The sequence below is a fragment of the Pelophylax lessonae genome (genome assembly GCF_965119305.1).
Source record: "Pelophylax lessonae genome assembly, chromosome: 4".
NCBI classification, from domain to species: Eukaryota; Metazoa; Chordata; class Amphibia; order Anura; family Ranidae; genus Pelophylax; species Pelophylax lessonae.
Genome location: NC_138771.1, coordinates 579,878,929 through 579,904,350, shown reverse-complemented (window position 1 = coordinate 579,904,350; position 25,422 = coordinate 579,878,929). Strand labels below are relative to the sequence as shown.

The window sequence follows — 25,422 nt, the reverse complement described above, 5'->3', positions numbered from 1 at the left end:
CAGGAATCCGATAATTATCCGAATGGTGGATCCTTGTATATGCCGCAACTGGTTTCCAGTTTTAGAATCTTGCAGACAGCTGTAATGAATATACCGCCATCCTGCAGTCTTGACATCTTCAGAGACTTTTTTCCAGAGTTGTCAAGTCACAGAATACAAAGTTTTTGGTACAGCTATATACAAGTGGCTCCTGCTGTCAGAGGCTTTTCATCTCATTCCTCTACTAAGTGACTCTAAAAATCAGACTTTAGGTGTTTCAACCTAATCAAATTTGAATGACTTTTGTGAAGAGTCCACTTGCATATAGCTCCAGAGAGAATCTTGGGTGCTGGAGAAACTTTAGCTCATAGTTGATACTGCCAGCAGGACCTACTTGAATATAGCTGTAATGATTCTCTCTGAAGCTGTCAGGGCTGCATAATGACCGTTCCTTTTATTACAGCTGTCTAGAAATTGGCTCCCCCTCTCCGCCTTAGGCTGGCCATTCATCATACAATGTTTTTGTACAATCTTCCTTTAGATTTACCAAAACCATATAGTATGAGTTCAAACCTAAACACTTTCAGTTTGTATGCAGTCAGGCAGGCCCTGGCACTACATAGTTGAAGGTAAATCGAAAGGTAATTGAATAAGAAAATTGTATAATGTATGGCTAGCCTTAAAGTGGTAATAAACACATTTTTTAAATTTGTATCTACAGGTAAGCTTGGGCATTGTTTAGGAGTTATGCTCTAGCTCCGCAGTCGGTGATGTCACCGGCGCATGCACACTGCACCCTGAAAGGATGGCATACTAAATTCGCTGTCCACTCAAGAGTGCTGTGCGCGATTGTGACTCCTGTGTGGATGCACGGTAGTGACATCATTGCAGCTCGGCCATTTAAATGGCTACAGCCTGCGAACCCGAAAGGAAGAACAGGTGAAGGTGGAAGCTCTGTCATGGGTGACAGCAAGCCGCTGGAGGGTTTCGTTTTGGGGTAAGTCTTTCTTTTTTTTTTTTTTTTAATAAGCCTTTACTACCACTTTAATGCTTTGCTGGAAGCTGCAAAATGACTCTGGGGCATATAGTAGGATCCTACATTTTGGGAAATGTCCAATGCATTTTTACCTTTGCATTGCTCCTAGAAATGCTCAAATAAAAAAATAAAAAAATGGTACACAAGTATGTTTTTTTAAAGTATTTATCAAAGTTTCAGATTTACAATATCACAGATTTAGAAGTGTAGCCTGGCCACAGGTCTGCATGCAAAAATGCATGAGGAACATTAAGGACAAAAAAAATAAAATAAACGCAAACACAACATTTACAGTAAACATACCACATTACTGCACAGCACTCATCACATACAAGTGACACATTAATGAAGTTAAACAAGTCACAGCACTGAAATAAAGGACGCACAAATGGCACATGCCTAAATAAAAACAGAGGTCACCGATTGTACAAAATAAATCAATGTTTATTATAACATTTGTAGATTAAAAAAAAAAAAAAAAAAAGGAAAAACAGGTAAACTGTGTACTGGATGAAAACATTAAGAGCTAATGGGAAGAAGTTATAAAAGGTACTGGAAGGAAAGAGAAAAGGTATTCTGGGGGAATGGGAAAAAGAGACATCAGGCAACAGACAGATGACGTGATATGTGGCTTTATTGATCTATTATACTGGATGCTTGGTTGCTAGACTGAAACCACCCTCTGTCAGATTTATGGTATCCCACCCTCCTACAATCACCCCCTGGTCTTCTTAGAATTGCAGTAGATCTTTACTCCACACATTACACAGTCAGTCATCATTACCTCTCAGGGGACCTCTTTCTTCTGCTTTCTCTTCATATCCTTGCTCTCTGGAAACTGATGAAACCTGGGGGCACGTAAAACAAGTCATATCTTTTTTATGGGCTATTGTGTTATCCTCTGAGGATTTAATGACACTAGAGAGAGAAGTCCCTTCAGAGAGCTCCTCGAGGCTGGCATTCTGGAGAGGATGGGGTGCCCGGTTGCTCTTTGAGGCTGGAGTTCCTGCTGGCGTGTCTGACCCTTCTTCCTGGCCCATGTGGATTCCTAGATCTGGGTCAGGAGTGAGTGTGGTTTGTGGCGATGTGGCCACATCATCTGAATGGGATTCTACTCCGGAACTAGAATCTTCATAAGTTCTAAGTTCTTCAGGAGTACTCGTCTCACTACTGCTTTTTCCTGCCAGTTGTGGGTCACTCAAAGTACTGCACACCGAAGCCCTTTCTCCTGCCTCCTCCTCCGCCTTAGGTTCCTCTTGGTTATCTCCCTCTTGATTTAGGCTGGCTGGCCTTTGTGGTTTATCTTCTTCCTCTTCTTTGAAATCAGCAAGTTCCTCTTTCAACACAACCACCCACTGTTCTTTCTCAGATTCCTGACAGGATAACCCGGAATCTTCTGTTTTTGTAGGGCCTATAAGCAAATCAGGTTTATCCTTAACCTCACATCGGTTTTCACTTGATAATGGCTGAATAGTTCCTTTGATTCCTTCATCTGAAAATGTTATTGCCTCTGCAGTAATTCCTGTGGCTTCTGCTGGGTTCACAGTTTGCTCTAAAAGATATTCAGAAATGACAGTCTTATGTTGTAGATGATCATCAGCAGGTAATGAAAGAGGCTTACTTGATGCTTCTGTTATAGCTGTTGAAGAGTTGTCAAATTCAGTGCTAATTGTAGAGAGGCTCCATGTTGCTTCTGTTGGATGTATAACATCTGGGGACTCTGTCTCAGCCAAAGGTATACTTGGTAATTGTTTTGACTCTACAGTATGAGCAATTGGCTCCACTTCTAGTGTCTGCTGTTTATCTGTGCCCGACTCTGCTAAAGTTGCTAGTGGTTCTTCTGTTTGATCTAATGGATAACACTTTTCCATTTGTGTTGCCAGAGGACCAGTTAATAAATCATCAAGTTTGTTTTGCTCTACCAGAGGCATAGTTATTAAATCTATAGGTTCCTTTTGCTCAACCACAGCCACAGGTATTGCATCCTTAGGTTCCTTTCCCTCTTCCATAGACATTGTTATATCAATTGGTTCCTTTTCCTCTTCCACAGGCATAGTTATATCAATAGGTTCCTGTTCTTCTCCCACAGGCACAGTTATATCAATTGGTTCCTTTTCCTCTTCCACAGGCAGAGTTCTATCAATATATTCATTTTCCTCTTCAACAAACGTAGTTCTATCAATAGGTTCCTTTTCCTCTTCCACAGGCATAGTTCTATCAATAGATTCATTTTCTTCTTCCACAAACATAGTTCTATCAATAGGTTCCTTTTCCTCTTCCACAGGCATAGTTATATCAATTGGTTCCTTTTCCTCTTCCACAGGCATAGTTATATCAATTGGTTCCTTTTCCTCTTCCACATGCATAGTTATATCAATAGGTTCCTGTTCTTCTTCCACAGGCACAGTTATATCAATTGGTTCCTTTTCCTCTTCCACAGGCAGAGTTATATCAATATATTCATTTTCCTCTTCCACAAACGTAGTTCTATCAATAGGTTCCTTTCCCTCTTCCAAAGGCATAGATATATCAATAGGTTCATTTTCCTCTTCCAAAGGCATAGATATATCAATAGGTTCATTTTCCTCTTCCAAAGGCATAGATATATCAATAGGTTCATTTACCTCTTCCACAAGCATAGTTTTTACATCCGTAGGTTCCTTTTCCTCTTCTACAGGCAAAGTTAATAAATCATTGGGTTCTCTTTCCTCTTCCACAGTCATAGTTATTATATCAATAGGTTTCCTTATCTCTTCCACAGGCACAGTTATTAAATCACTGGTTTCCTCTTCCTCCCCTATAGGCAAAGTTATTAAATCAGATTCTTTTTGCTCTATTACAGGCATAGTTATTAAATTGATAGGCTCCTTTTGTTCTTCCACAGGCATGGTTAATAAATCATTAGGTTCCCTTTCCTCTTCCACAGACCTAGTTATTAAACTCATAGATTCTATTTGCCCTGCAAAGACTTGAAAGTTTGCTTTTTCTCCTGAGGGCTGTTTTGTGGCAATATCCACAGCTTCCTGCATACTGATATCTGGTTCTTTCTCTGATGGCTTAGATTTCTTTGCAATCTCCGTGATTGGAATTGGCTCAGCTGATTCTAACAAAACACCACTTGGGTGATTTGGCAAAGTATTTGTTGTAGAGATGCTATGTACTGGCCCTGTTTCTGTATTCTCTGAATATTCTGTGAATTGAGATTCTGTTTTGTCTTCTGCCTGCCACACTGCAGTAACTGGTGCAGTTACCAGATCCCCAGGTGATCCCATTAATCTACATATCGATGAAGCCATAGCTTCTACTGCATGATCTGCATGTTTCAGTGGCTCTAATGAAGATTTTGGTGTTTCCACTAAATAGCTAGCTGTTTCCAATAAGGCCATTTCAGACTGCTTTAGAGATGTTAATGGATCCTCTGGGAACAATTGAGAGTTGAGGCCAGGTTGCTCTGGATTTATTGGAGAACTCACATAGTCAGTTTCAGTCTCTGCTGAGTCAAGTTGTTTTCCCTCTGTAATAAGAGACTCTTTTGCTGATGTGTCTGTCATATTTTCCTGTTCTTCAATAAGAGTCTCTTTTGCTGTTGTGTCTGTCATATTTTCCTGTTCTTCAAACGCATTAAAGTCAGAAGAGTTGTTATCCGTTTCTGCTTGACCCTTTATGGTTTCAATCAACATCTCTCCTGACAATTGTTCTAAATCCTGCTTTGTTGTATTGTTACTTTGTTCTAAATGTTCCTCTAATCCCACCACAAAATGACTGGCGCTTTCCAATTCACACCCAACTGGTTCTGTTAAAGAATTAGACTGATCAACTGAATAGTTTGCCACGGATGATTTAAAAATTGTTGTCTCCTCTTGCTCCTTTGCAGACCCAAATGATTTCACAAATTCTGCTTCTGTGTCTTTTACGGGACTTTCTGATATTAATTGTCCCTGCTGTGTTTCATCTTTAGAGCAATCTGTACCCTCTAGATATAAAATTGACTCTGCTAACATTGAAGCAGAGTTTGACACTTCTGGAAATGTCGTGTTGCCTGTTACACATTTTATGGTTTCAAATATTTTTTCAGCATTATCTGCCAGTTCAGCTGGAGATTGCAGCAGTTCATCTACTGATCTGTCAGATTCTCCTGGAAGGGACACACTTAGTTGTTCAGGTTCCCCTGCTGTTTTGATCTCTTCCTGTATTTTTTCAGCTGCTTCCACTGAATTAGTAATTACTTCTTCTGTTGCCTTATAAAGGTCAGTTGAACATTTACTGTCTTCTCCATCTGGCTTCTCTGAGCTTATTTTTTCCTGCAAAGTTGCCTCTTCTGCCCTTGAAAGTTCCATTTCTTCGTCTGATGGAGTAACCTCCTCCATCGATGAGGTCATCTGGATTTCTAATGGCTTGCAGAAATCTGCATGTAAAGTTCCAGATTCTTCTGTGTGTCTTAGTGAAATGCTACCTTTTTCTTTCAAAGTTGTATTTGGTTCATCTACAAATCCTACTTCATCCTCTGACAGTTCTACTCCTTCCTCTAAAGGTGTGACCTGCTCCAAGGATGATGTCTGAATTTCCTCTGATGGTTCTGCTTGCTCCACTGGGGAATATATTTCTTCCTCTAAAGGTTGTTGCAGACACATCTGTTCTCCTTTAAAGTATTTGTCCTCATGCACATGAGGTGTTGCTTTTTCTAGAAGCTCCACTTCTTCATTTGAGTGATGGGAAAGCTCCACTGGGTCATGCAATTCTTCTTTTAAAAGTATAGCCGTTTTACATAAAGATGTTTGTTGTACATGCAAAGGTTCAGTAAGTTCAACTGGGGATGGCACTTCTTCTGGAATCAACACCTTGTCACCGAAATTGCTGTCTGACCCAGCTGGACTATTTACAGTTTGCTCGAAAGGTTTCACTGGTGTTCCTACTATTTCCTCTAATGGTGAAATTGATTCTCCTTGTAATACCTCTACAGGCATGTTCATATTTACCTCTGACAATTTTTTCTGATCCATCAACATTTCTGAAAATCCTAAAGGAGAACTAAATTCATCCTGTACAGGTTCGGCTGGAAGTTTCACTTCTTCCTCTAAGGGACTCGTTTCTGTAAGTGTTTTTGTTTGTTCCAGGGGAACAGATATTTCTTCTTGTAGACAACTGAGTGGAGAGCTGATCCCTTCTTCTATGGAATTGACTGGTTCCTCTGTTGGTTCTAGAGATGGTTTGAGAGCTTTGTGTGAAAGTTCCGTTGTTGGAGTAGTCATTTGTTCTGCTGATGTTACCCTCTCTTCACCTTCATCCGTTTTTATTTGGTTATTAAGATCCCCTAGAGACTTTTCACACTGATTCAACGATCCTGGCTGTTGCATTTCTGAATCTACAGGACATGATTCAGCTGACAATTCAGTGGACACAATGTCAAGCTCTAATGTTGATTGAGCATCACCTAATAGTCCTGCAGATTCAGCAATATTTTCTGGGGCCTTGCTCTCAAGAACTGGTGCTGGACGTGTATCTGTTTGTTCCGTATGAGCCTGTACCACTTCAACAGCCTTTACATTCATTTCAGAACTGTCCAACTTTTGTTGATTAATGACCTGCTGGGATTCCCCACTTTTTACCGGTTTGGGTACAGGACGCTTTTCATACATAGCTTTACCAGTCAATGGTTTAGATGTTACAGGTGAGTGGTTTGTTGGTTTACTTAGCACAGAAGACTGTTTCGTCATTGCACCTGTTTGTTTTGCCAGTTTAACTTGGTTAGATGTAGATACGGTGTTCATCGGTTTAACCAGATGGTTCTTGCCTGACTTTGATGGAGATGATGTGGCATTAATTTGATTAACCGCTGAAGTAGGAGGGATTGATGCTTTGGTTGGCACTGAAGTTAGTCTTGGGGTCTTAACTATGGGAGAGGCGGTTTTAACTGTTTTAGTAGTAGGTGAGGTTGTGTTAGGTAATTTGGGTGATGAAGATATGATTTTAGCAGCTTTAGCTGGTAATGATGAAGTGTTAACAGGCTTATTTGGTGCAGGCACGCTCTTCGCTGGTTTATTTGGGGTTAATGGAATCTTTACAGGCTTGGCTGGGCTAGATGAAGATGCTAGAGGTTTTGTTGGCCCAGACCCACTAATTCCTAGTTGAAGGCACGATGTCTTATCTTTTGGCACTATCCCATGCTGCGTCAGTCTTCCCACATCCTTTTTAGTAGCTCCATTCTGCTTTGTGGGTGTAGAGTTTCCTCCTTCAGCTTTGGGTTTGGAGGGCTGAGCACCAGCAGCGCTCTTCTTGACAGCTTCAGCTTTTGACACTGCTAGCAATGAAGACTGCTGAGTCCCCTTATCTCTGGTCTGCTGGCGAGTTATTTGGCTGGCAGGAGGTTTGACTGGAGACGCTGGATCTGAAAGAAAAAATAAGAGAGCTTACAAAGAGGATTTCCAATGCAGTAAGAGTGAAAAGGCCAAATATTAGGACAGACTCTGAAACAACAAATCTGCACTGCCTATTGTTAGCAGAATTTCCTTTTCCATCTTTTGTTATAATAGAAAATTTGCATGAGCTGATATCTATGGTAATTCTAAAATCTGATGAATACAGTAGTTTAACATCTGCACCAAAGCCTTGCAATTTGTAGAGGGACAATATTATTTATGTTCCTTGATTACAATATTTTGGCTCAAAGCAAGGAGTGTTTAGGCCCTGCTCATCCACTGACCCTTAGAGCCCATTCAGACTAGCGCGACTTGTCAGGCGACTTGTCAGCCTGACAAGTCGCGGTTGGTCGCGGTCCATTGAGTAGTACAGGACCCGTTCTAATAGGAGCAACACAAGTCGCTCCGACTTAGAAAAAGGGTCCTGTACTACTTTGGGGCGACCTGGGAGCGACTTGCATGGACTTCCATTATGTGAAGTCCCTGCAAGTCGCGCCGAAGTCGCGGTGCAGGCGACTTCACAGGTCGCCCCCCGAAGTCGGATCGCCTCAGTGTGAACCGGCTCTTAGCAGAGTAGGAGAGAAACCCTTGCTTTCTGGTGCTTGGCTGCAAAAGGGAAAAATAGGAATACTGCAGGCCAGAAGTGTTTTTGATTCCTCATGTGTTCCCAGGATTTTTGAAAAATGTTATCAAATGGCTGGAGGGTGTGCGTTAGGATTCGCAGCCGGCCTGACCATGACCCGACAATTACCCAGGTTGGTGTCAGGGGACATAAAGGACAGTAAAAATGATAAATGCTTACCTTTTTGTGTTACTGATTTGGGTTTGTTGGGGGAGGCAGTTGCTGTCCTGTAAAAGAAATACACATTACACAATAAAAAAATAATTAAATAACTGGAGAATTGGCCTAAAAAAAAATAATAGTTTTTGTGCAGCCTAATGGAAATGAGTAGCTACACAATCTGCTATGCGTAAATATCACTCTTGGTGTCTCTGTTACATAAATAAAGCCCGTATAATAGTGAGATATTAATTTGAGGTGGAGGTTTAACAGTTTTTAATGGCAATTTTACACATATAGTATCACTACATTCTTAATAGCTTTTCTTTACCATATTTTTTTTAGCAGACTTACCTGACCATGCTGTTCTTTGCATTAGTTACTTCTTTTGCTCCAGAGGTCACTTTGGCACTTGCAGGTTTGGAAGGTGGCCCTTTATGTGCAATAAAAAAAGGTTAAAAGTCACAGAATAATACAGTCATGTTGTACATATGGTGAGGTGTTTGATTTCACAAAAAAAAAAAAAAAAAATGTGAGTGTACATAGATGGAGGTCGTGTGCTGACCTAGCGTAACCTCTGAAAGCCATCTCTGCCTGACACCAAAAAAATCAATTACATCCAATAAAATGTCACAGATTATTAATGTGCTCATGTTATATACTGCACTTCGCATAGTGATAGAAGACTAAAGAATTTGGCAAGTAAGAAGGATTAGAGGTAAGCAAAATAATTCAAGGTAAGAGTGTACTCAGGATGTTACAAGGTCAATAGGATATACAGGAGCCGTGGTACAATATGATGCTGCAGTGGCAAGCTGGGTAACTGTCATATGATTTTACTGGAGTGAGAAGATCCAAAGAAGCTGGGTTTATGTAATATGATGTCAAAGAGGTAATAATAACCACAGGGGCTGGGTAAAGTAATATGATGTTAAAGAGGTAATAATACCCATAAGGGCTGTGTTAATGTAATCTGATGTCAAAGAGGTAATAATACCCACAGGGGCTGGGTAAAGTAATATGATGTTAAACAGGTAATAATACCCACAAGGGCTGGGTTAATGTAATCTGATGTCAAAGAAGTAATAATACCCACAAGGGCTGGGTTAATGTAATCTGATGTGAAAGAGGTAATAATACCCACAAGGGCTGGGTTAATGTAATCTGATGCCAAAGAGGTAGTAATACCCACAGGGGCTGGGTAAAGTAATCTGATGTCAAAGAGGTAATAATACCCACAAGGGCTGGATTAATGTAATCTGATGTGAAAGAGGTAATAATACCCACAGGGGCTGGGTAAAGTAATATGATGTTAAAGAGGTAATAATACCCACAAGGGCTGGGTTAATGTAATCTGATGTCAAAGAAGTAATAATACCCACAAGGGCTGGGTTAATGTAATCTGATGCCAAAGAGGTAGTAATACCCACAGGGGCTGGGTAAAGTAATCTGATGTCAAAGAGGTAATAATACCCACAAGGGCTGGGTTAATGTAATCTGATGTGAAAGAGGTAATAATACCCACAAGGGCTGGGTTAATGTAATATGATGTTAAACAGGTAATAATACCCACAAGGGCTGGGTTAATGTAATTTGATGTCAAAGAGGTAATAATATCCACAAGGGCTGGGTAATGTAATCTCATGTCAGAGGTAATAATACCCACAAGGGCTGGGTTAATGTAATCTGATGTCAAAGAGGTCATAATACCTAGAGGGGCTGGGTAAAGTAATATGATGTTAAAGAGGTAATAATACCCACAGGGGCTGGGTAAAGTAATATGATGTTAAAGAGGTAATAATATCCACAAGGGCTGGGTAATGTAATCTGATGTCAGAGGTAATAATACCCACAAGGGCTGGGATTAATGTAATATAATGTCAAAGAGGTAATAAGACCCACAAGGGCTGGGTTAATGTTATCTGATGTCAAAGAGGTAATAATACCCACAACAGCTGGGTTAATGTAATCTGATGTCAAAGAAGTACTAATACCCACAGGGGCTGGGTAAAGTAATATGATGTCAGAGGTAATAATACCCACAGGGACTGGGTTAATGTTATATGATGTCAAAGAGATTATTACAACCCACGAGGGCTGGGTTAATGTAATTTGATGTAAAAGAGGTAGTAATACCCACAGGGGCCAAATTAATGTAATATGATGTCAAAGAGGTTATAATACCCAAAGGGGCCGGGTAATGTAATATGATGTCAAAGAAGTAATAATACCCACAGGGGCTGGGTAATGTAATATGATGCCAAAGATTTAATAATACCCACAGGGGCTGGGTAATGTAATATGATGCCAAAGATTTAATAATACCCAAAGGGGCTGGGTAATGTAATATGATGCCAAAGATTTAATAATACCCACAGGGGCTGGGTAATGAACTATGATGCTACAGGGGTATTAGAAATCATAGGAGCTAGGTTACTGTAATTTGATGTTACTAGGGTAGTAAACATTGTCCTAGTACAGGAGTAACAGGACACTTGGAAGCTGGGTTACTGTAACATGACAATGGAAAGCTGGGTAACCGATATATAAATTTACAGGGGGTAATAAAACACTCAAGAATCGAGTTACTGTGATATGATGTTACAGAGTAATAAGACGCTTGCAAGTTGGGTTACTGAAATACAATGTTACAGGGGTAATAGGAAAAACACCATGGTGCTGGCTTACTGTTGTATATCAAAGAGGTAAGAAACTTTGCAGCTGAATTACAATAGGGTAAAAAAAGAAAAACACATGGGATATTTCATAGAGGGTAAGACACATTGGAGCTAAATTATTATAGGGCAAGAAGACCCTTGTTTTACTGATATGATATCACAGGAGTATATATGTTTGTTAATAAATTACTATAGTGCTGAATTTCTCAACCAGGGTTCCATGAAACCCTGAGATTTCTCCAGAGGTTGCTAGGGGTTCCTTGACCAATGAAGAATTTGTGCCTCTTAGATAAGTTCCCACTGACACTCTTGGTCTTTTTTAGCTTCCAACTGACTATCACACTAATGTATCATGAGTTGTAGATATAGTAATTTTTAGCAGGGGCTCCCTGAGACTGGAAAGTTATTTCAAAGATTCCTTTGTGTTGAAAAGGTTGAGAAAGGGTGCTATAGTGTAATGGGGCATTCTGGAGCTATGTTGCCGTTATATATCACTGCAGTATGTCAATTTGAAGGTGAACTACTATGGGGCAGCTTTTCCCAATCTTTTTATCCCAGAGGAACCTCTTATAACAACATTCAGTTTTCAAGCCTTGCTAATATTAATTGGGGTCAGTGGGAATATTGCCCCTTACATTGGTGGTCAGAGAAGAAGGTCCCTCTTAGCCCAGGTTCACACTGCTCCAGCATGAAAGTCGTGTGACTTTCCATTCAACTTTGCCCTGCAATTTTAGTCTGACTTTCATTCGACCTAATGACTTTTTACATTCTTTGGCACTGAAGTCCTATCAAAGTCAGACCAAAGTTGTGCTGGAATCTTTTCGAAAGTTGGATCAGTTAACCACTTTACTACCAGTCACGTAACCTCTACGTCGGCTGACTTTGAGTGGTTATACCGGGATGATGCCTCTAGCTAGAGGCATCATCCCGGTACCGTTGTTTGAAGCCGACGGTCGGCTTTCCGTCGGTAACGATCGATGCGGCTCGGGAGCCGCTCGATCGTTACCCGGGGGGGCGGGAGGGGACGTCCCCCCCCTCCCGCCGCCTTCCGCGGCTTTGCTCGGGGCTACCGTCCCACCGGGAGCCCCGAGCACCCAGCCGGCACGTCCGCCGGCTGGATGGAGTCCCGATGAATGCCGGAAACGGCATCGATCGGGTCTCCGATGACGTAACCCGGAGGCGGCGTCCATGACGTCACGTCCGGGTTAGTGTGCTGCAAAAGGCGGCAGATTTGAAAAACGGCTGTATGCAAAAATGCCGTTTTCGGCGTTTTGCATACAGGGAAGTGTAGTGGAGGGGTCTAGGGTCTTTTAGACCCTCGATCCCTCCATAAAGTGTACCTGTCACGACATATTGCTGTCACCAGGGATGTTTACATTGCTTGTGACAGCAATAAAAGTGATCAGATTTTTTTTTTTTTTAAAAACCTGTAATAAAGTTTAAAAAAAAGAAAAAATAAATAGGAAAAAAAAAAAAAAAAAAAATTTAGCCGTCCCCGTCACCGTTAGCTCGCGCACAAAAAAAAACGTATACGCAAGTCGAGCCGCAAATGAAATCGCTGTTCAAACCACACATGTGAGGTATCGCCGCGATCGCCAGAGCGTGGGCAATAATTAAAAAAAAAGAGCTACACTCTAACTCTAAACTGGTAACCGTTAAATAAATTTAAAGCGTCGCAGATTGAGATCTCTATTGACCGTAGTTTGTCGCCATCCCACGGGGGGGCGCAATTTTAAACCGTAACATGTTTGGTATCTATTTACTCGGCGTGACATCATCTTTCACAATATACAAAAAAAATGGGCTAACTTTACTGTTTAGTATTTTTTAAATGCAGTGAAATGTGATTTTTCAAATTTTTTCCAAAAAAATGGCGTTTTAAAGACCGCTGCGCAAATACCGCGTGACAAAAAATTTTGCAATGACCGACATTTTATTCTCCAGAGTCTTTGCTAAAAAAATATATATAATGTTTGGGGGTTCTAAGTAGTTTTCTAGGAAAAAATACTGGTTTTAACTTGTGAACAAAAAGTGTCCGAAATAGGGCTGGGGCTAAAGTGGTTAAGATGGCTCTCATAGGGAAACATTGACTTTGACATGTCATGTGACTTGTGCTCTCACACATCGGATCCCATGTCACACTAGTGTGAACCGGGCCTTACAGTGATGGCAAGAAAACCACCAGCTAAAATTATTATTTGTTTATTACTGCTGGCTCAGCCAAGTGTCGATGGGCCTAGAATTATTCAGTCACAATCAGATGGGAGGTATATCAGCCACAGCTCAAGGAATCCCTAGCAACCTCTGGGGCAACCCTAGCCTTCCATGGAACCCTGGTTGAGAATGGCTGCTATAATGTAAAAAGACATTATTCGATGTTAGTTATATATCACATTGGTATGTCTCTTTGGAGCTGTGTGGGGTAATAGGACACTTGGGAGCTGTGTTACTGTTACATTATATTGCAGTGGTCTGTTGCTTTGGAGCTGAATTACTATAGGGTAATAAGACTCATGAGAGCTGGATTAGGTATATATGATATCACAGCAGTATGCCGCTTTGGAACTGAATTACTATAGGGTATTAAGACACATGAGACTGTGTTACTGTTATATGGTGTTGCAGTGGTGTGTTGCTTTGGAGCTGAATTGTTATGGGGTAATACGACAGTTGAGATCCAGGTTGTTGTAATAGGATATTGTGGGATATCTCAGCACTAATAAGACACTTAGGAGCCAGGTCACTGTAATATACACTGATCAACCATAACATGCCACTGACAGATAAAGGGAATAGCATCCGAAAGTGGGTGGATTTTATTAGGCAGCAAGTGAGCATGTTGTCTCTGAAGCTGATGTGTTGAAAGCACAAATAATAGGCAAGGGTAAGGATTTGAGCAACTGGGTCAGAGAATCTCCAAAACTGCAGCTCTTGTGGGATGTTGCCGGTCTGCAGTTGGTCAGGACCTACCAAAAGTAGTCTTAAGCCCCGTACACACGTACCGAATGTCGGCCGACCGATCGGCCGTCTTTTGTCCGATGCTGTCCTGTCGGTTGAAAAGTGCTAAAGGCTGCACACGAATTTTGTCGGCCAACAACAGCCGACTGCAGAAGTGATGTCATGTGATGGTTAACTTTCCGTGTGTTTTTTCTTCTCTGAGCAAGCCCAGTCTTGCTCATCTGCTGTTTGTTGGCCGAATTCTGTACTGACTGGTGAAAAATCGGCCGTTCTGGTGTTGGCCAACAAAAATTTTAATGCCTGCACACCAGATTCTGTTCGGCCGAAAAGTCGCAGTCGGTTGTCGGAAGCATCATACTAACAAGCCGACAATCGGCCGATCGTTCGGCGGCCGAATATTTACGGCCTACAATCGCCGCTACGTGTGTATGGGCCTTAAGGAAGGAAAAACAGTGAACCCGCGACAAGTTGATGGATGGCCAAGGCACACGGAGAGCAAAGGCTGGCCCATGTAGTTTGATCTAATAGACGAGCTACTGTAGCTCAGCTTGCTGAAAATGTTAATGCTAGTTCCCATGGAAAGGTGTCACAAAACACAGTGCATTGCTGTTTGTTGAGTATGGAGTTGCCCAAGTGGACCCCTTGTCCACAGATAAAAGTGCCTATAATGGAAACATGCACATCAGAACTGAACCAAGGAGCAATGAAAGAAGGTGTCCCAGTCTAATGAATTCAAGAATAGTTCGAGAAACTTAACGAGTTCAAGTTGTTGACTTGGCCTCCACCCTCTCCAGATTGAGCATCTGTGGAATTTTCTGGAAAAACAAGTCTAATCTATGGAGAACCCACCTGACAACTTACAGGATTTAAAGGATCTTCTACTGATGGCTTATGCCTCGTTTCCACTGAGTGGTACGGTACGGTTCGGTTCAGTACGGTACGGTTCAGTATGGTACGGTACACATTGCGTTTCCACTGCCAATAGTACCCTTTCATGATAGGCGTGGTGTAGCAGGAAAGCTCTGATAGACGATTCTCTGTCAACCAATCAAAGTTCTGCAGAGTGTAGCTCCACCCTGTTGGTACGGTACTAATGTGCTTGGTACCCCAACGAAAGGGTACCAAAAAGTGGTACGGTACGGTTCGGAATTAGGGTACCAATTATAATGGAAACGGCATAAATAGCGTACAGTACCGAACCGTACCAGAAAGCTCAGTGGAAACGAGCCATTAGTGCCAGATAACACAACACTCCTTCAGAGGTCTAGTGGAGTCCATATCTCGACAGGTTATAGAAGATGGTCATATTGTTATGGCTGATTAGTGTATATGACATTACACTAATAACATTTAATACATTGATTGATTATATAATGGGGGTGATGAAACTTCAAGGACACACTGTAATGTATCTACACTAAGCTCCAGAAAACTGATTTGTTGATACTGGCCATCAAATCCTGTCCTTGCATCATATTACATAATGGCCAAAATATTTCAGAGAATTCCCTCTCTTCTGTATGCGGCTTAGTTAACGTTATTTAAAGCGGAGTTCCACCCAAAAGTGGAACTTCCACTTTAGGGAGTCCTGACCCCCTGACATGCCACATTTGGCATGTCATTTTTTGGGGGGGGGAGCGGGTACCTAGTTTTGACAGGTACCCGCTCCCACTTCCGCTCGGAGCGCCGCGGCGCCCTGAACGGAAGTTCTCCTCTCCCCCTCCCTCCCTGCAATCTTCTGGGACACGTCAGAGGTCCCAGAAGATTGCCGGCCAATCACGGCGCGCAGCGCGACTCGCGCATGCGCAGTGGGTACCCGGCTGTGAAGCCGCAAACTGTAACAGCCGGGTGCCCACAGCAGTGATGCCGGCGCCGAGGGAGAGGATCGAGGCTTCGGGCGGCCGCATCGCTGGACCGTTGGGACAGGTGAGTGAATGGCTGGAACTCCGCTTTAAGTCTATCCTAAGCCAAAATGTATTTTATTTTTGGTTAGAATACTAAGGGGTTATGATGACCTCTGTCAGATTATTATTATTCTCTATGTCCCCTGGGGAAATTCCCCCTTTCTTATGTATGTGTCCTAATGACCAATATCACCAGGACAGAAAGTGAGGGAAAATGTAAATATTTGAATGGGCGTTGGAAAATGTAAATCTTCAATTTGGGACACTAAACTATAATTACCTAAAGAATTGGGACACCTGCCTTTACACACACACAGGAACTTTAATGGCATCCCAGTCTTGGTCCATAGGGTTAAATATTGAGTTGGCCCACCCTTTGCAGCTATAACAACTTCAACTCTTCTGTAAAGGCTGTCCACAAGGTTTAGGAGTGTGTCTATGGGAATGTTTGACCATTCTTCCAGATGCGCATTTGTGAGGTCAGCCAGTCTGCGTTCTAATTTATCCCAAAGGTGTTTTATCGGGTTGAGATCAGGACTCTGTGCAGGCCAGTCAAGTTCCTCCATCCCAAATTTGCTCATCCATGTCTTTATGGACCTTGCTTTGTGCACTGGTGCGCAGTCATGTTGGAACAGGAAGGGGCCATCCCCAAACTGTTCCCACAAAGTTGGGAGCATGAAATTGTCCAAAATGTCTTGTTATGCTGACGCCTTAAGAGTTTCCTCCAGTGTAAGAAAGGGGCCAAGCTCAACCCCTGGAAAACAACCCCACACCATAATCCTCCTCCACCAAATGATTTGGACCAGTGCACAAAGCAAGGTCCATAAAGACATTGATAAGCGAGTTTGGGGTGGAGGAAATTGACTGGCCTGCACAAAGTCCTGACCTTAACCTGATAGAACACCTTGGATAAATTAGAGCAGAGACTGCGAGCCAGGCCTTCTCTCGAACATCAGTGCCTGACCTCACAAGTGCGCTTCTGGAAGAATGGTCAAACATTTCCATAGAAATACTCCTAGACCTTGTGGACAACCTTCCCAGAAGAGTTGAAGCTGTTGTAGCTGCAAAGAGTTGGCCAACTCAATATTGAAATCTACAGACTAAGACTGGGATGCCATTAAAGTTCCTGTGTGTGTAAAAGCAGGCGTCCCAATACTTTTGGTAATATAGATTTCCCTTTGGAGAGATATTCTCACTTTTTCTTGCGTCTTGAGACAGGAAGTAAAGTAAAAAGCTCCCCAATGGGACACAGACAAGTCTACCGGAATCCTAATCCTGCTTGAAGCAGGTCAAATGCAGGTCAGGAGGTCAACCGCAGTTTAAATGTACCTGTTTAATGAATTGTGAACAATCTCAGAAACTTCTGAAACTGATACCTTTGGCACAAGCCCAAAACCTGTCAACATAGGCACTTTAGGACTCCAAAGACATTGTATCTACAGACTAAAGAAACAGAAATCTTTTCCTCTATGGAATGGGTTGTGAAGAAAAAGGGGTACTTACCTGCATTTCTAGAGGTTGCTGGTCGAGGACTATCTGTAGCTGTTTTAGTAGACTGAGATGGGCTTGCAGTTTTCATATTTCTGGTTGCAATGGGCCTAGAATTCACAGGTTTATTTGTAGGCCCCCCCTTGACTTGTCCATTTGTGGAGGAGTCCATTTTGACCGAACCTGTGGTAATAAAGGGCACGGCATTAGCAAGTGATGCAGCTATCCCAATTTCTACTGCTTCCTCCCAGGTTTACCACAATCTCACTGCTTTCCTCCTAATACCACAATTGTTGTTTATCTGAATCCCTTTTAACATGGGTTTGATTTTCTAAAACTGGTGTAGCTGTGCATGGTAGCCAATCCGCTTCCAATTTAAGCTTGTTCAATTATACAAAAAAAAAAAAATGGAATCTGATTGGTCTCTATGCAGAGCTTCACCAGATTTTGCACTCTCGAGTTTTGGTAAATCTGCCATGGTGTTCCAATATCCCTAACTCAGATATATGACATAAAGTAGTCAGCCTCTGTAGGCCTTGCCTGTATTTCCTGCAGTAGTTCAGTCAGTAGTGCATATGTACTCCCTATGGATAACAATCTAGCCTGGTTGTCAGTTTTGCCACATACACTACAATTACTAATCCCTCTGATAACGTCTGTTTAGACGAAACGTACGGGTGGAGCATGTGCTGACATTATCCTCACTCAGCTGGAGCCGACACCAACTGCGTTTTTGTTTGGATTTAATGCATGCTAACAAGAAATTCAATTTGTAAGTAGTTTTTTTTTTTTTTGTCTTTTAAACAATGAATTTTAAATGTAACACTATCAGAGGTTCTCTCTCTCCTTGATCGAATCACATAGACCAACAGGAGGAGTATTCCATGATCCCAATCTGATGTGGATTCATTATTATATCACTGTGCCATGCCAGACCTCCTATAATTTGGGGTCGGTGCTTCTGGTAAGCGGCTGAGTGTACCTAGGTGGTGGGCTCATGGATCACCATCAGATATAGCTAACATGTGTGGACACTATCCTTTGTGCACATTGGACTGGATATATTCCAAATACATCTGTGTACTGAATGTATTGTTTCACTTTATATTTATTAAGTTAATTTTGTTTATTAACTTTTCACATATCACAACTGTGTATTTTCAAGTAATGTACAGTTGCACTTTGGATTGGGTACACTTTGAACACATTTATGGACTTGGTACATGGATTTATTTTACCTACACATGTTTTTGGTTGTTTATGAATTGTTCACAAAGCGCAACTACTTCTTCACCATCATTTAGTATTTATTAGCTTTTGAGTGTAGCTGTGTGAAATACTATTGATGTTCTCATGTTAAACAATGTGCGTAGTTTATTCACCCTAGATTAACACTACAATTATTTCCTGACTGGCTCACAATCTGCAAAATTCACCATGTGTGTGTATATATATATACATATACAGTGCCTTGCAAAAATATTCGGCCCCCTTGAACTTTGCGACCTTTTGCCACATTTCAAGCTTCAAACATAAAGATATAAAACTGAAACTTCTTTGTGGTGAAGAATCAACATGAAGTGGAACGAAATTTATTGGATATTTCAAACTTTTTTACAAATAAAAAACTGAAACATTGGGCGTGCAAATTTATTCAGCCCCTTTACTTTCAGTGCAGCAAACTCTCTCCAGAAGTTCAGTGAGGATCTCTGAATGATCCAATGTTGACCTAAATGACTAATGATGATAAATAGTATCCACCTGTGTGTAATCAAGTCTCTGTATAAATGCACCTGCACTGTGATAATCTCAGAGGTCCATTTAACCACTTCCCGCCCGCCCTATAGCAGATTGACGGCGGGAATGTGGTTGTATTATCCTGACCGGACGTCATATGACGGCGGCAGGATAATACAGCTCTGCGCGCCCCCCGGGGGCCTGACACCCTGCATCTCCGATCTCGGTAAAGAGCCTACTGACGTAGCTCTTTACCATGTGACCAGCCGTGTCCAATCATGGCTGGTCACATAGTAAACAGGAACAGCAGTTGATCGGCTTTTGTTAGTTCGTGCCTGACAGGTACGAGTAAAGGAGCGCCGATCGGCGGCTCCCCTGACGGGGGGGGGGGGGGTCGGCACTGGTAATCAGATCATTGATTACCAGTGCAGACCCTCGGGGGGGGGGGTGCCACTAGAACCACCAGGGATGCCCACCCATGACCCCAGGGATGCCCACCTATGACCCCAGGGATGCCCACTATGGCCACCAGGAATGGCAATCAGGGCTCAGGGAGCCCCCCATTTCCCTCCCCATCAGTGCTGCCCGCCAGTGCCCTCCCTATCAGTGCTGCCCACCAGTGCCCATCATTGCCATCTTTCAGTGTCGCCCACCAGTGCCCATTATTGCCCACCAGTGCCGCCTATCAGTGCCCATCAGTGACGCCCGTCAGTGCCTATCAGTGCCCACCAGTGCCGCCTATCAGTGCCCATTAGTGCCCATCAGTGCCACCTGTCAGTGCCACCTATCAGTGCCCATCAATGCTGCCTATCAGTGCCTAGCAGTGCCGCCTATCAGTGCCCACCAATGCTGCATATCTGTGCTACCTATCAGTGCCACATATCAGTGCCTATCAGTGCCACCCCATCAGTGCCTCCTCACCAGTGCCTGTCAGTGCAGTCTCATCAGTGCTCATCAGTGCAGGAAAAAACTTATTTATTTACAAAATTGTATAACATAAACAAAAAACTTTTTTTTTTTTTCAAACTTTTCGGTCTTTTTTTATTTGTTTAGCAAAAAGGAAAAAACCCAGAGGTGATCAAATACCACCAAAAGAAAGCTCTATTTGTGGGGGGGAAATGACATAAATTTGGTGTAGGTACAGTGTTGCATGACCGCGCAATTGTCATTCAAAATGCAACAGCACTAAAAGGGGAAAATTGGCCTGGGCAGGAAGGGGGTGAAAGTGCCCTGTATTGAAGTGGTTAAAGCGCAGAGAGCATCATGAAGAACAAGGAACACACCAGGCAGGTCCAAGATACTGTTGTGGAAAAGTTTAAAGCCGGATTTGGATACAAAAAGATTTCCCAAGCTTTAAACATCCCAAGGAGCACTGTGCAAGTGATAATATTGAAATGGAAAGAGTATCAGACCACTGCAAATCTACGAAGACCTGGCCGTCCCTCTAAACTTTCAGCTCATACAAGGAGAAGACTGATCAGAGACGCAGCCAAGAGGCCCATGATCACTCTGGATGAACTGCAGAGATCTACAGCTGAGGTGGGAGACTGTCCATAGGACAACAATCAGTCGTATACTGCACAAATCTGGCCTTTATGGAAGAGTGGCAAGAAGAAAGCCATTTCTTAAAGATATCCATAAAAAGTGTCGTTTAAAGTTTGCCACAAGCCCCCTGGGAGACACACCAAACATGTGGAAGAAGGTGCTCTGGTCAGATGAAACCAAAATCAAAATTTTTGGCAACAATGCAAAACGTTATGTTTGCCGTAAAAGCAACACAGCTCATCACCCTGAACACACCATCCCCACTGTCAAACATGGTGGTGGCAGCATCATGGTTTGGGCCTGCTTTTCTTCAGCAGGGACAGGGAAGATGGTTAAAATTGATGGGAAGATGGATGGAGCCAAATACAGGACCATTCTGGAAGAAAACCTGATGGAGTTTGCAAAAGACCTGAGACTGAGATGGAGATTTGTCTTCCAACAAGACAATGATCCAAAACATAAAGAAAAATCTACAATGGAATGGTTCACAAATAAACATATCCAGGTGTTAGAATGGCCAAGTCAAAGTCCAGACCTGAATCCAATCGAGAATCTGTGGAAAGAACTGAAAACTGCTGTTCACAAACGCTTTCCATCCAACCTCACTGAGATCGAGCTGTTTTGCAAGAAGGAATGGGCAAAAATTTCAGTCTCTCGATGTGCAAAACTGATATAGACATACCCCAAGCGACTTACAGCTGTAATCGCAGCAAAAGGTGGCGCTACAAAGTATTAACTTAAGGGGGCTGAATAATTTTGCACGTCCAATTTTTTAGTTTTTTATTTGTTAAAGTTTGAAATATCCAATAAATTTCGTTCCACTTCATGATTGTGTCCCACTTGTTGTTGATTCTTCACAAAAAATTACAGTTTTATATCTTTATGTTTGAAGCCTGAAATGTGGCAAAAGGTCGCAAAGTTCAAGGGGGCCGAATACTTTCGCAAGGCACTGTATATATATATATATATATATATATATATTACACATACACAGTATAGTATAGTATTATAAAATGACTGTCCACTCAGGTGCCATGGTGCACCTGTCATATAGTGGCAAGGAGGATGTCAGGCCTCGGACACTTCCAGAATACAAAGTGATTACATAATTTCCAAAAAAAGAAAGATGAGACTTTAGAGGTACCCAACTGTATACTAATAATTACAAATAATATAAAATTTGTATATTCTTTCTTAAAAACATGTATTCATCAGCCTTTAATTGTTAATGTTTAAAATAGAAATTTCAAAAAAACTGGTGCAAAACGACTCTATAATTTGTTACTTAATAAAAAATAAATAAAAAAACGACTTCAAACAGATTTATGTACAGTCCAGGTTTGCAATATACATCTATCAGAATGTTGTATTTGTTGTTCTCTCACTAAATGGATACATCGGTATAGTAGTGGGGCACCTTTAGTCCCCTATCCTTTTTTTTTATAATAAATGATCTCTTTGAATGGTAATGGGAATGTTGGTACTATTTGTAATTTAAAATTCATGGACGCAAGACTGGTGAGCCCCAATGTATTTTATTCCTTGTGAGCTGCTATGCAGTTTTTATGTGATAAATATTCCTTAACCGTGAAGTAGATCAAAAATTATATGAAGTTATGATATGAAACAAAAAAAAAAACAGAATATAAAAAGGTGTGCAGAACTTTCTTTTTTTTAAATCAGAAACAAATTTTATTGAATACAATTGAAAATTCACAGGCTTCAATTCAACAAACTCCCTTGCAAAGAGAGTACAGGCAAAGAAAGAACAAATACATGACATCTTCAAGAAAGCGCATTCCCATTACAGTAAGGACAGCTACACACCCAAGCACGGTAACACAAGTACACATCAAAGATCCGCTCCACATCCTGCAATCAAAACGTGTAGGGAGCTATTGGAGTAAGCGATACATGATAAGATCAGCTGGTGCCAGGCCTGGCTGCGCCAGCCACCCAGCCCATATTTTGTCATATCTTAACGGGACACCTCTATGTTGATAAATTAGGCGTTCATACCGTAGGGTAGCACCCACCGCCTTCACCCACATCTCCAGTTGTGCAGAACTTTCTAATGCTAATGAATTAAAACAAAATACCAGCTGCTGTTCTCCATATGATACTCGTACTTCTCATTACCCAAGTAAATATTAAAACACCATGCAGCGCTAGCATCTTTATAAATGACCTTTCATCAATAATACATGAGTCTCTGGTTATTTTATTTTATCAATTATATATACGCATGCGATCTGTACAATATATTAGTGTCCTTGAATCAGAAATAAACATTCAAAAACAGTCCTTTGTGAATCCTTAAAATCTATCACTAGATATGTTATCCCCAGGGTAGAGCCTGGTGAGCCCCGTTCACGTTTGAGCGTTTTGTATCTTGTAGCTCGACGCTCAAATACGCTCAACAAGCAAAAACCTATTGTTTTCAGTAGCACTTGTTCACATATAAGCGTCTTGTCACTTGTAGCAAAATGCCTGTCGCTCAAAAAATGCGAGCTGCTAGGCAGAGCTGAGATTTTTTTTTTTTTGTCCCCACAGACTTCAATGGAAATGCCTGAGAAGACGACATGAGCTTTTTTTTCAAGCGTTTGTCAAGCATTTTTGCAAGCGTTTTGTCATGCATTTTCTGCCTAAACAGCAGCTCTCTGGCCCCTTTTTCAGCAGCACTCCACACCTTTTGGTTGAAAAATGCCTGTCAAAAGCTGCAAAAACCTGCAATTCTGTTTCAAAAAATGCTTAAAAAACTGGGAGATGCTTAAAACTTGAGCCTATGTACAGGAGCCAGACTTATGTAACATATACTGCACAGGGTCTGGGGTGGAACATACAGAGTGCAGGGATCTGGTGTGGGTAACGTACAGGGTGCAGGGGCCTGGGGAGGGTAAGGTACAGAGTTCAGCAGGCTGGGGGTGGGTAACATATATAGTGCAAGGGTCTGGGTTGGGTAACGTACATACTGCAGGGGTCTGGGGTGGGTAACATACAGAGTGCAGCGGTCTGGGGTGGGTAATGTACATAGTGCAGGGATCTTGGTTGGGTAACGTACAGAGTGCAGAGGTCTGGGTTGGGTAACGTACATAGAGCAGGGGTCTGGGTTGGGTAACGTACATAGTGCAGGGGTCTGGGTTGGGTAACGTACAAACTGCAGGGGTCTGGGTTGGGTAACGTACATAGTGCAGGGGTCTGGGTTGAGTAACGTACATAGTGCAGGGGTCTGGGTTGGGTAACGTACATAGTGCAGGGGTCTGGGTTGGGTAACGTACATAGTGCAGGGGTCTGGGTTGAGTAACGTACATAGTGCAGGGGTCTGGGTTGGGTAACGTACAGAGTGCAGGGGTCTGGGTTGGGTAACGTACAGAGTGCAGGGGTCTGGGTTGGGTAACGTACAGAGTGCAGGGGTCTGGGGTGGGTAACGTACAGAGTGCAGGGGTCTGGGGTGGGTAATATATATAGCACAGGGGTCTGGGGTGGGTAATGCACATAGTGCAGGGGTCTGGGTTGGGTAACGTACAGAGTGCAGGGGTCTGGGTGGGTAATATACATAGCACAGGGGTCTGGGATGGGTAATGCACATAGTGCAGGGGTCTGGGTTGGGTAACGTACAGAGTGCAGGGGTCTGGGGTGGGTAACGTACAGAGTGCAGGGGTCTGGGGTGGGTAACGTACAGAGTGCAGGGATCTGGGGTGGGTAATATATATAGCACAGGGGTCTGGGGTGGGTAATGCACATAGTGCAGGGGTCTGGGTTGGGTAACGTACAGAGTGCAGGGGTCTGGGTGGGTAATATACATATCACAGGGGTCTGGGGTGGGTAATGCACATAGCGCAAGGGTCTAGGGTGGGTAATGTACATAGCGCAGGGGTCTGGGTTGAGTAACTTACATAGCGAAGGAGTCTGGGCTGGGTAACGTACATAGTGCAGCGGTCTGGGGTGGGTAAGGTACATAGTGCAGGGGCCTGGGTTGGGTAACGTACAGAGTGCAGGGGTCTGGGGTGGGTAATATACATTGCACAGGGGTCTGGGGTGGGTAACGCACATAGTGCAGGGGTCTGGGGTCGGTAATGTACATAGAGCAGAGGTCTGGGGTTGGTTATCTTCATTGCGCAGAGGTCTGGGGTGGGTAATGTACATAGCGCAGGGGTCTGGGGTTGGTTACCTTCATTGCGCAGGGGCCTGGAGTGGGTAACGTACATAGCGCAGGGGTCTGGGGTGGGTGACGTACATAGCGCATGGGTCTTGGGTGGGTCACGTACATAGCGCAGGGGTCCGGGGTGGGTATTGTACATAGCGCAGGGGTCCTGGTTGGGTAACGTACAGAGTGCAGGGGTCTGAGGTGGGTAATGCACATAACCACTTGAGCTCCAGAAGGTTTTACCCCCTTTATGACCATGCCACTTTTTGTTATTCAGCACTGCGCTACGTTGACTGGTAATTGCTCTATCATGCATCGCTGTACCCAAACAAAATGTATATAATTTCTTTCACACAAATAGTGCTCTCTTTTGGTGGTATTTGATCACCACTGTTTTTTTTATTTTTTTGCGATATAAACAAAAAAAGCGAGAACATTTTGAGAAAAAAAAACAAACATTTTTTACTTTCTGCTATAAAACATATCCAATAAAAATAAAAAAAAAATCAAATTCCTTCATCACTTTAGGCTAAAATGTATTCTGCTATATGTCTTTTGGTAAAACAAATCACAATAAGTGTATATTGATTGGATATAGTGACTATATACTATGGTATATATAAACTGGAATTTTTATTTATTTTCTACTAGTATTGGCGGTGATCAGCGACTTATAATGGGACTTTGATAGTGCGGAGGGCAATCTAACACTTAACTGGCACTAGGGGGGGAACTGACTAGCTGACACCACCA

The 25,422-nt window shown here is 42.5% G+C and overlaps 1 protein-coding gene across 2 annotated transcripts in view; it reads right to left on the bottom strand.

The window, feature by feature from the left end:
• Positions 1-25,422, bottom strand: part of PRR36 (proline rich 36) — a 101,319-nt gene that overhangs the window by 7,618 nt on the left and 68,279 nt on the right. The window contains exons 2-5 of one of the 2 annotated variants that reach the window (XM_082255237.1): positions 17,256-17,425; positions 8,567-8,645; positions 8,234-8,280; positions 1,800-7,400 (exon numbers count right to left, since the gene is read on the bottom strand). In XM_082255237.1, coding sequence (XP_082111363.1) covers positions 1,800-7,400; positions 8,234-8,280; positions 8,567-8,645; positions 17,256-17,412 — 5,884 coding nt within the window. In that variant the 5' untranslated portion in view covers positions 17,413-17,425. The remainder of the gene's footprint in view (positions 1-1,799; positions 7,401-8,233; positions 8,281-8,566; positions 8,646-17,255; positions 17,426-25,422) is intronic. The other variant, XM_082255236.1, reaches the window with a different exon arrangement.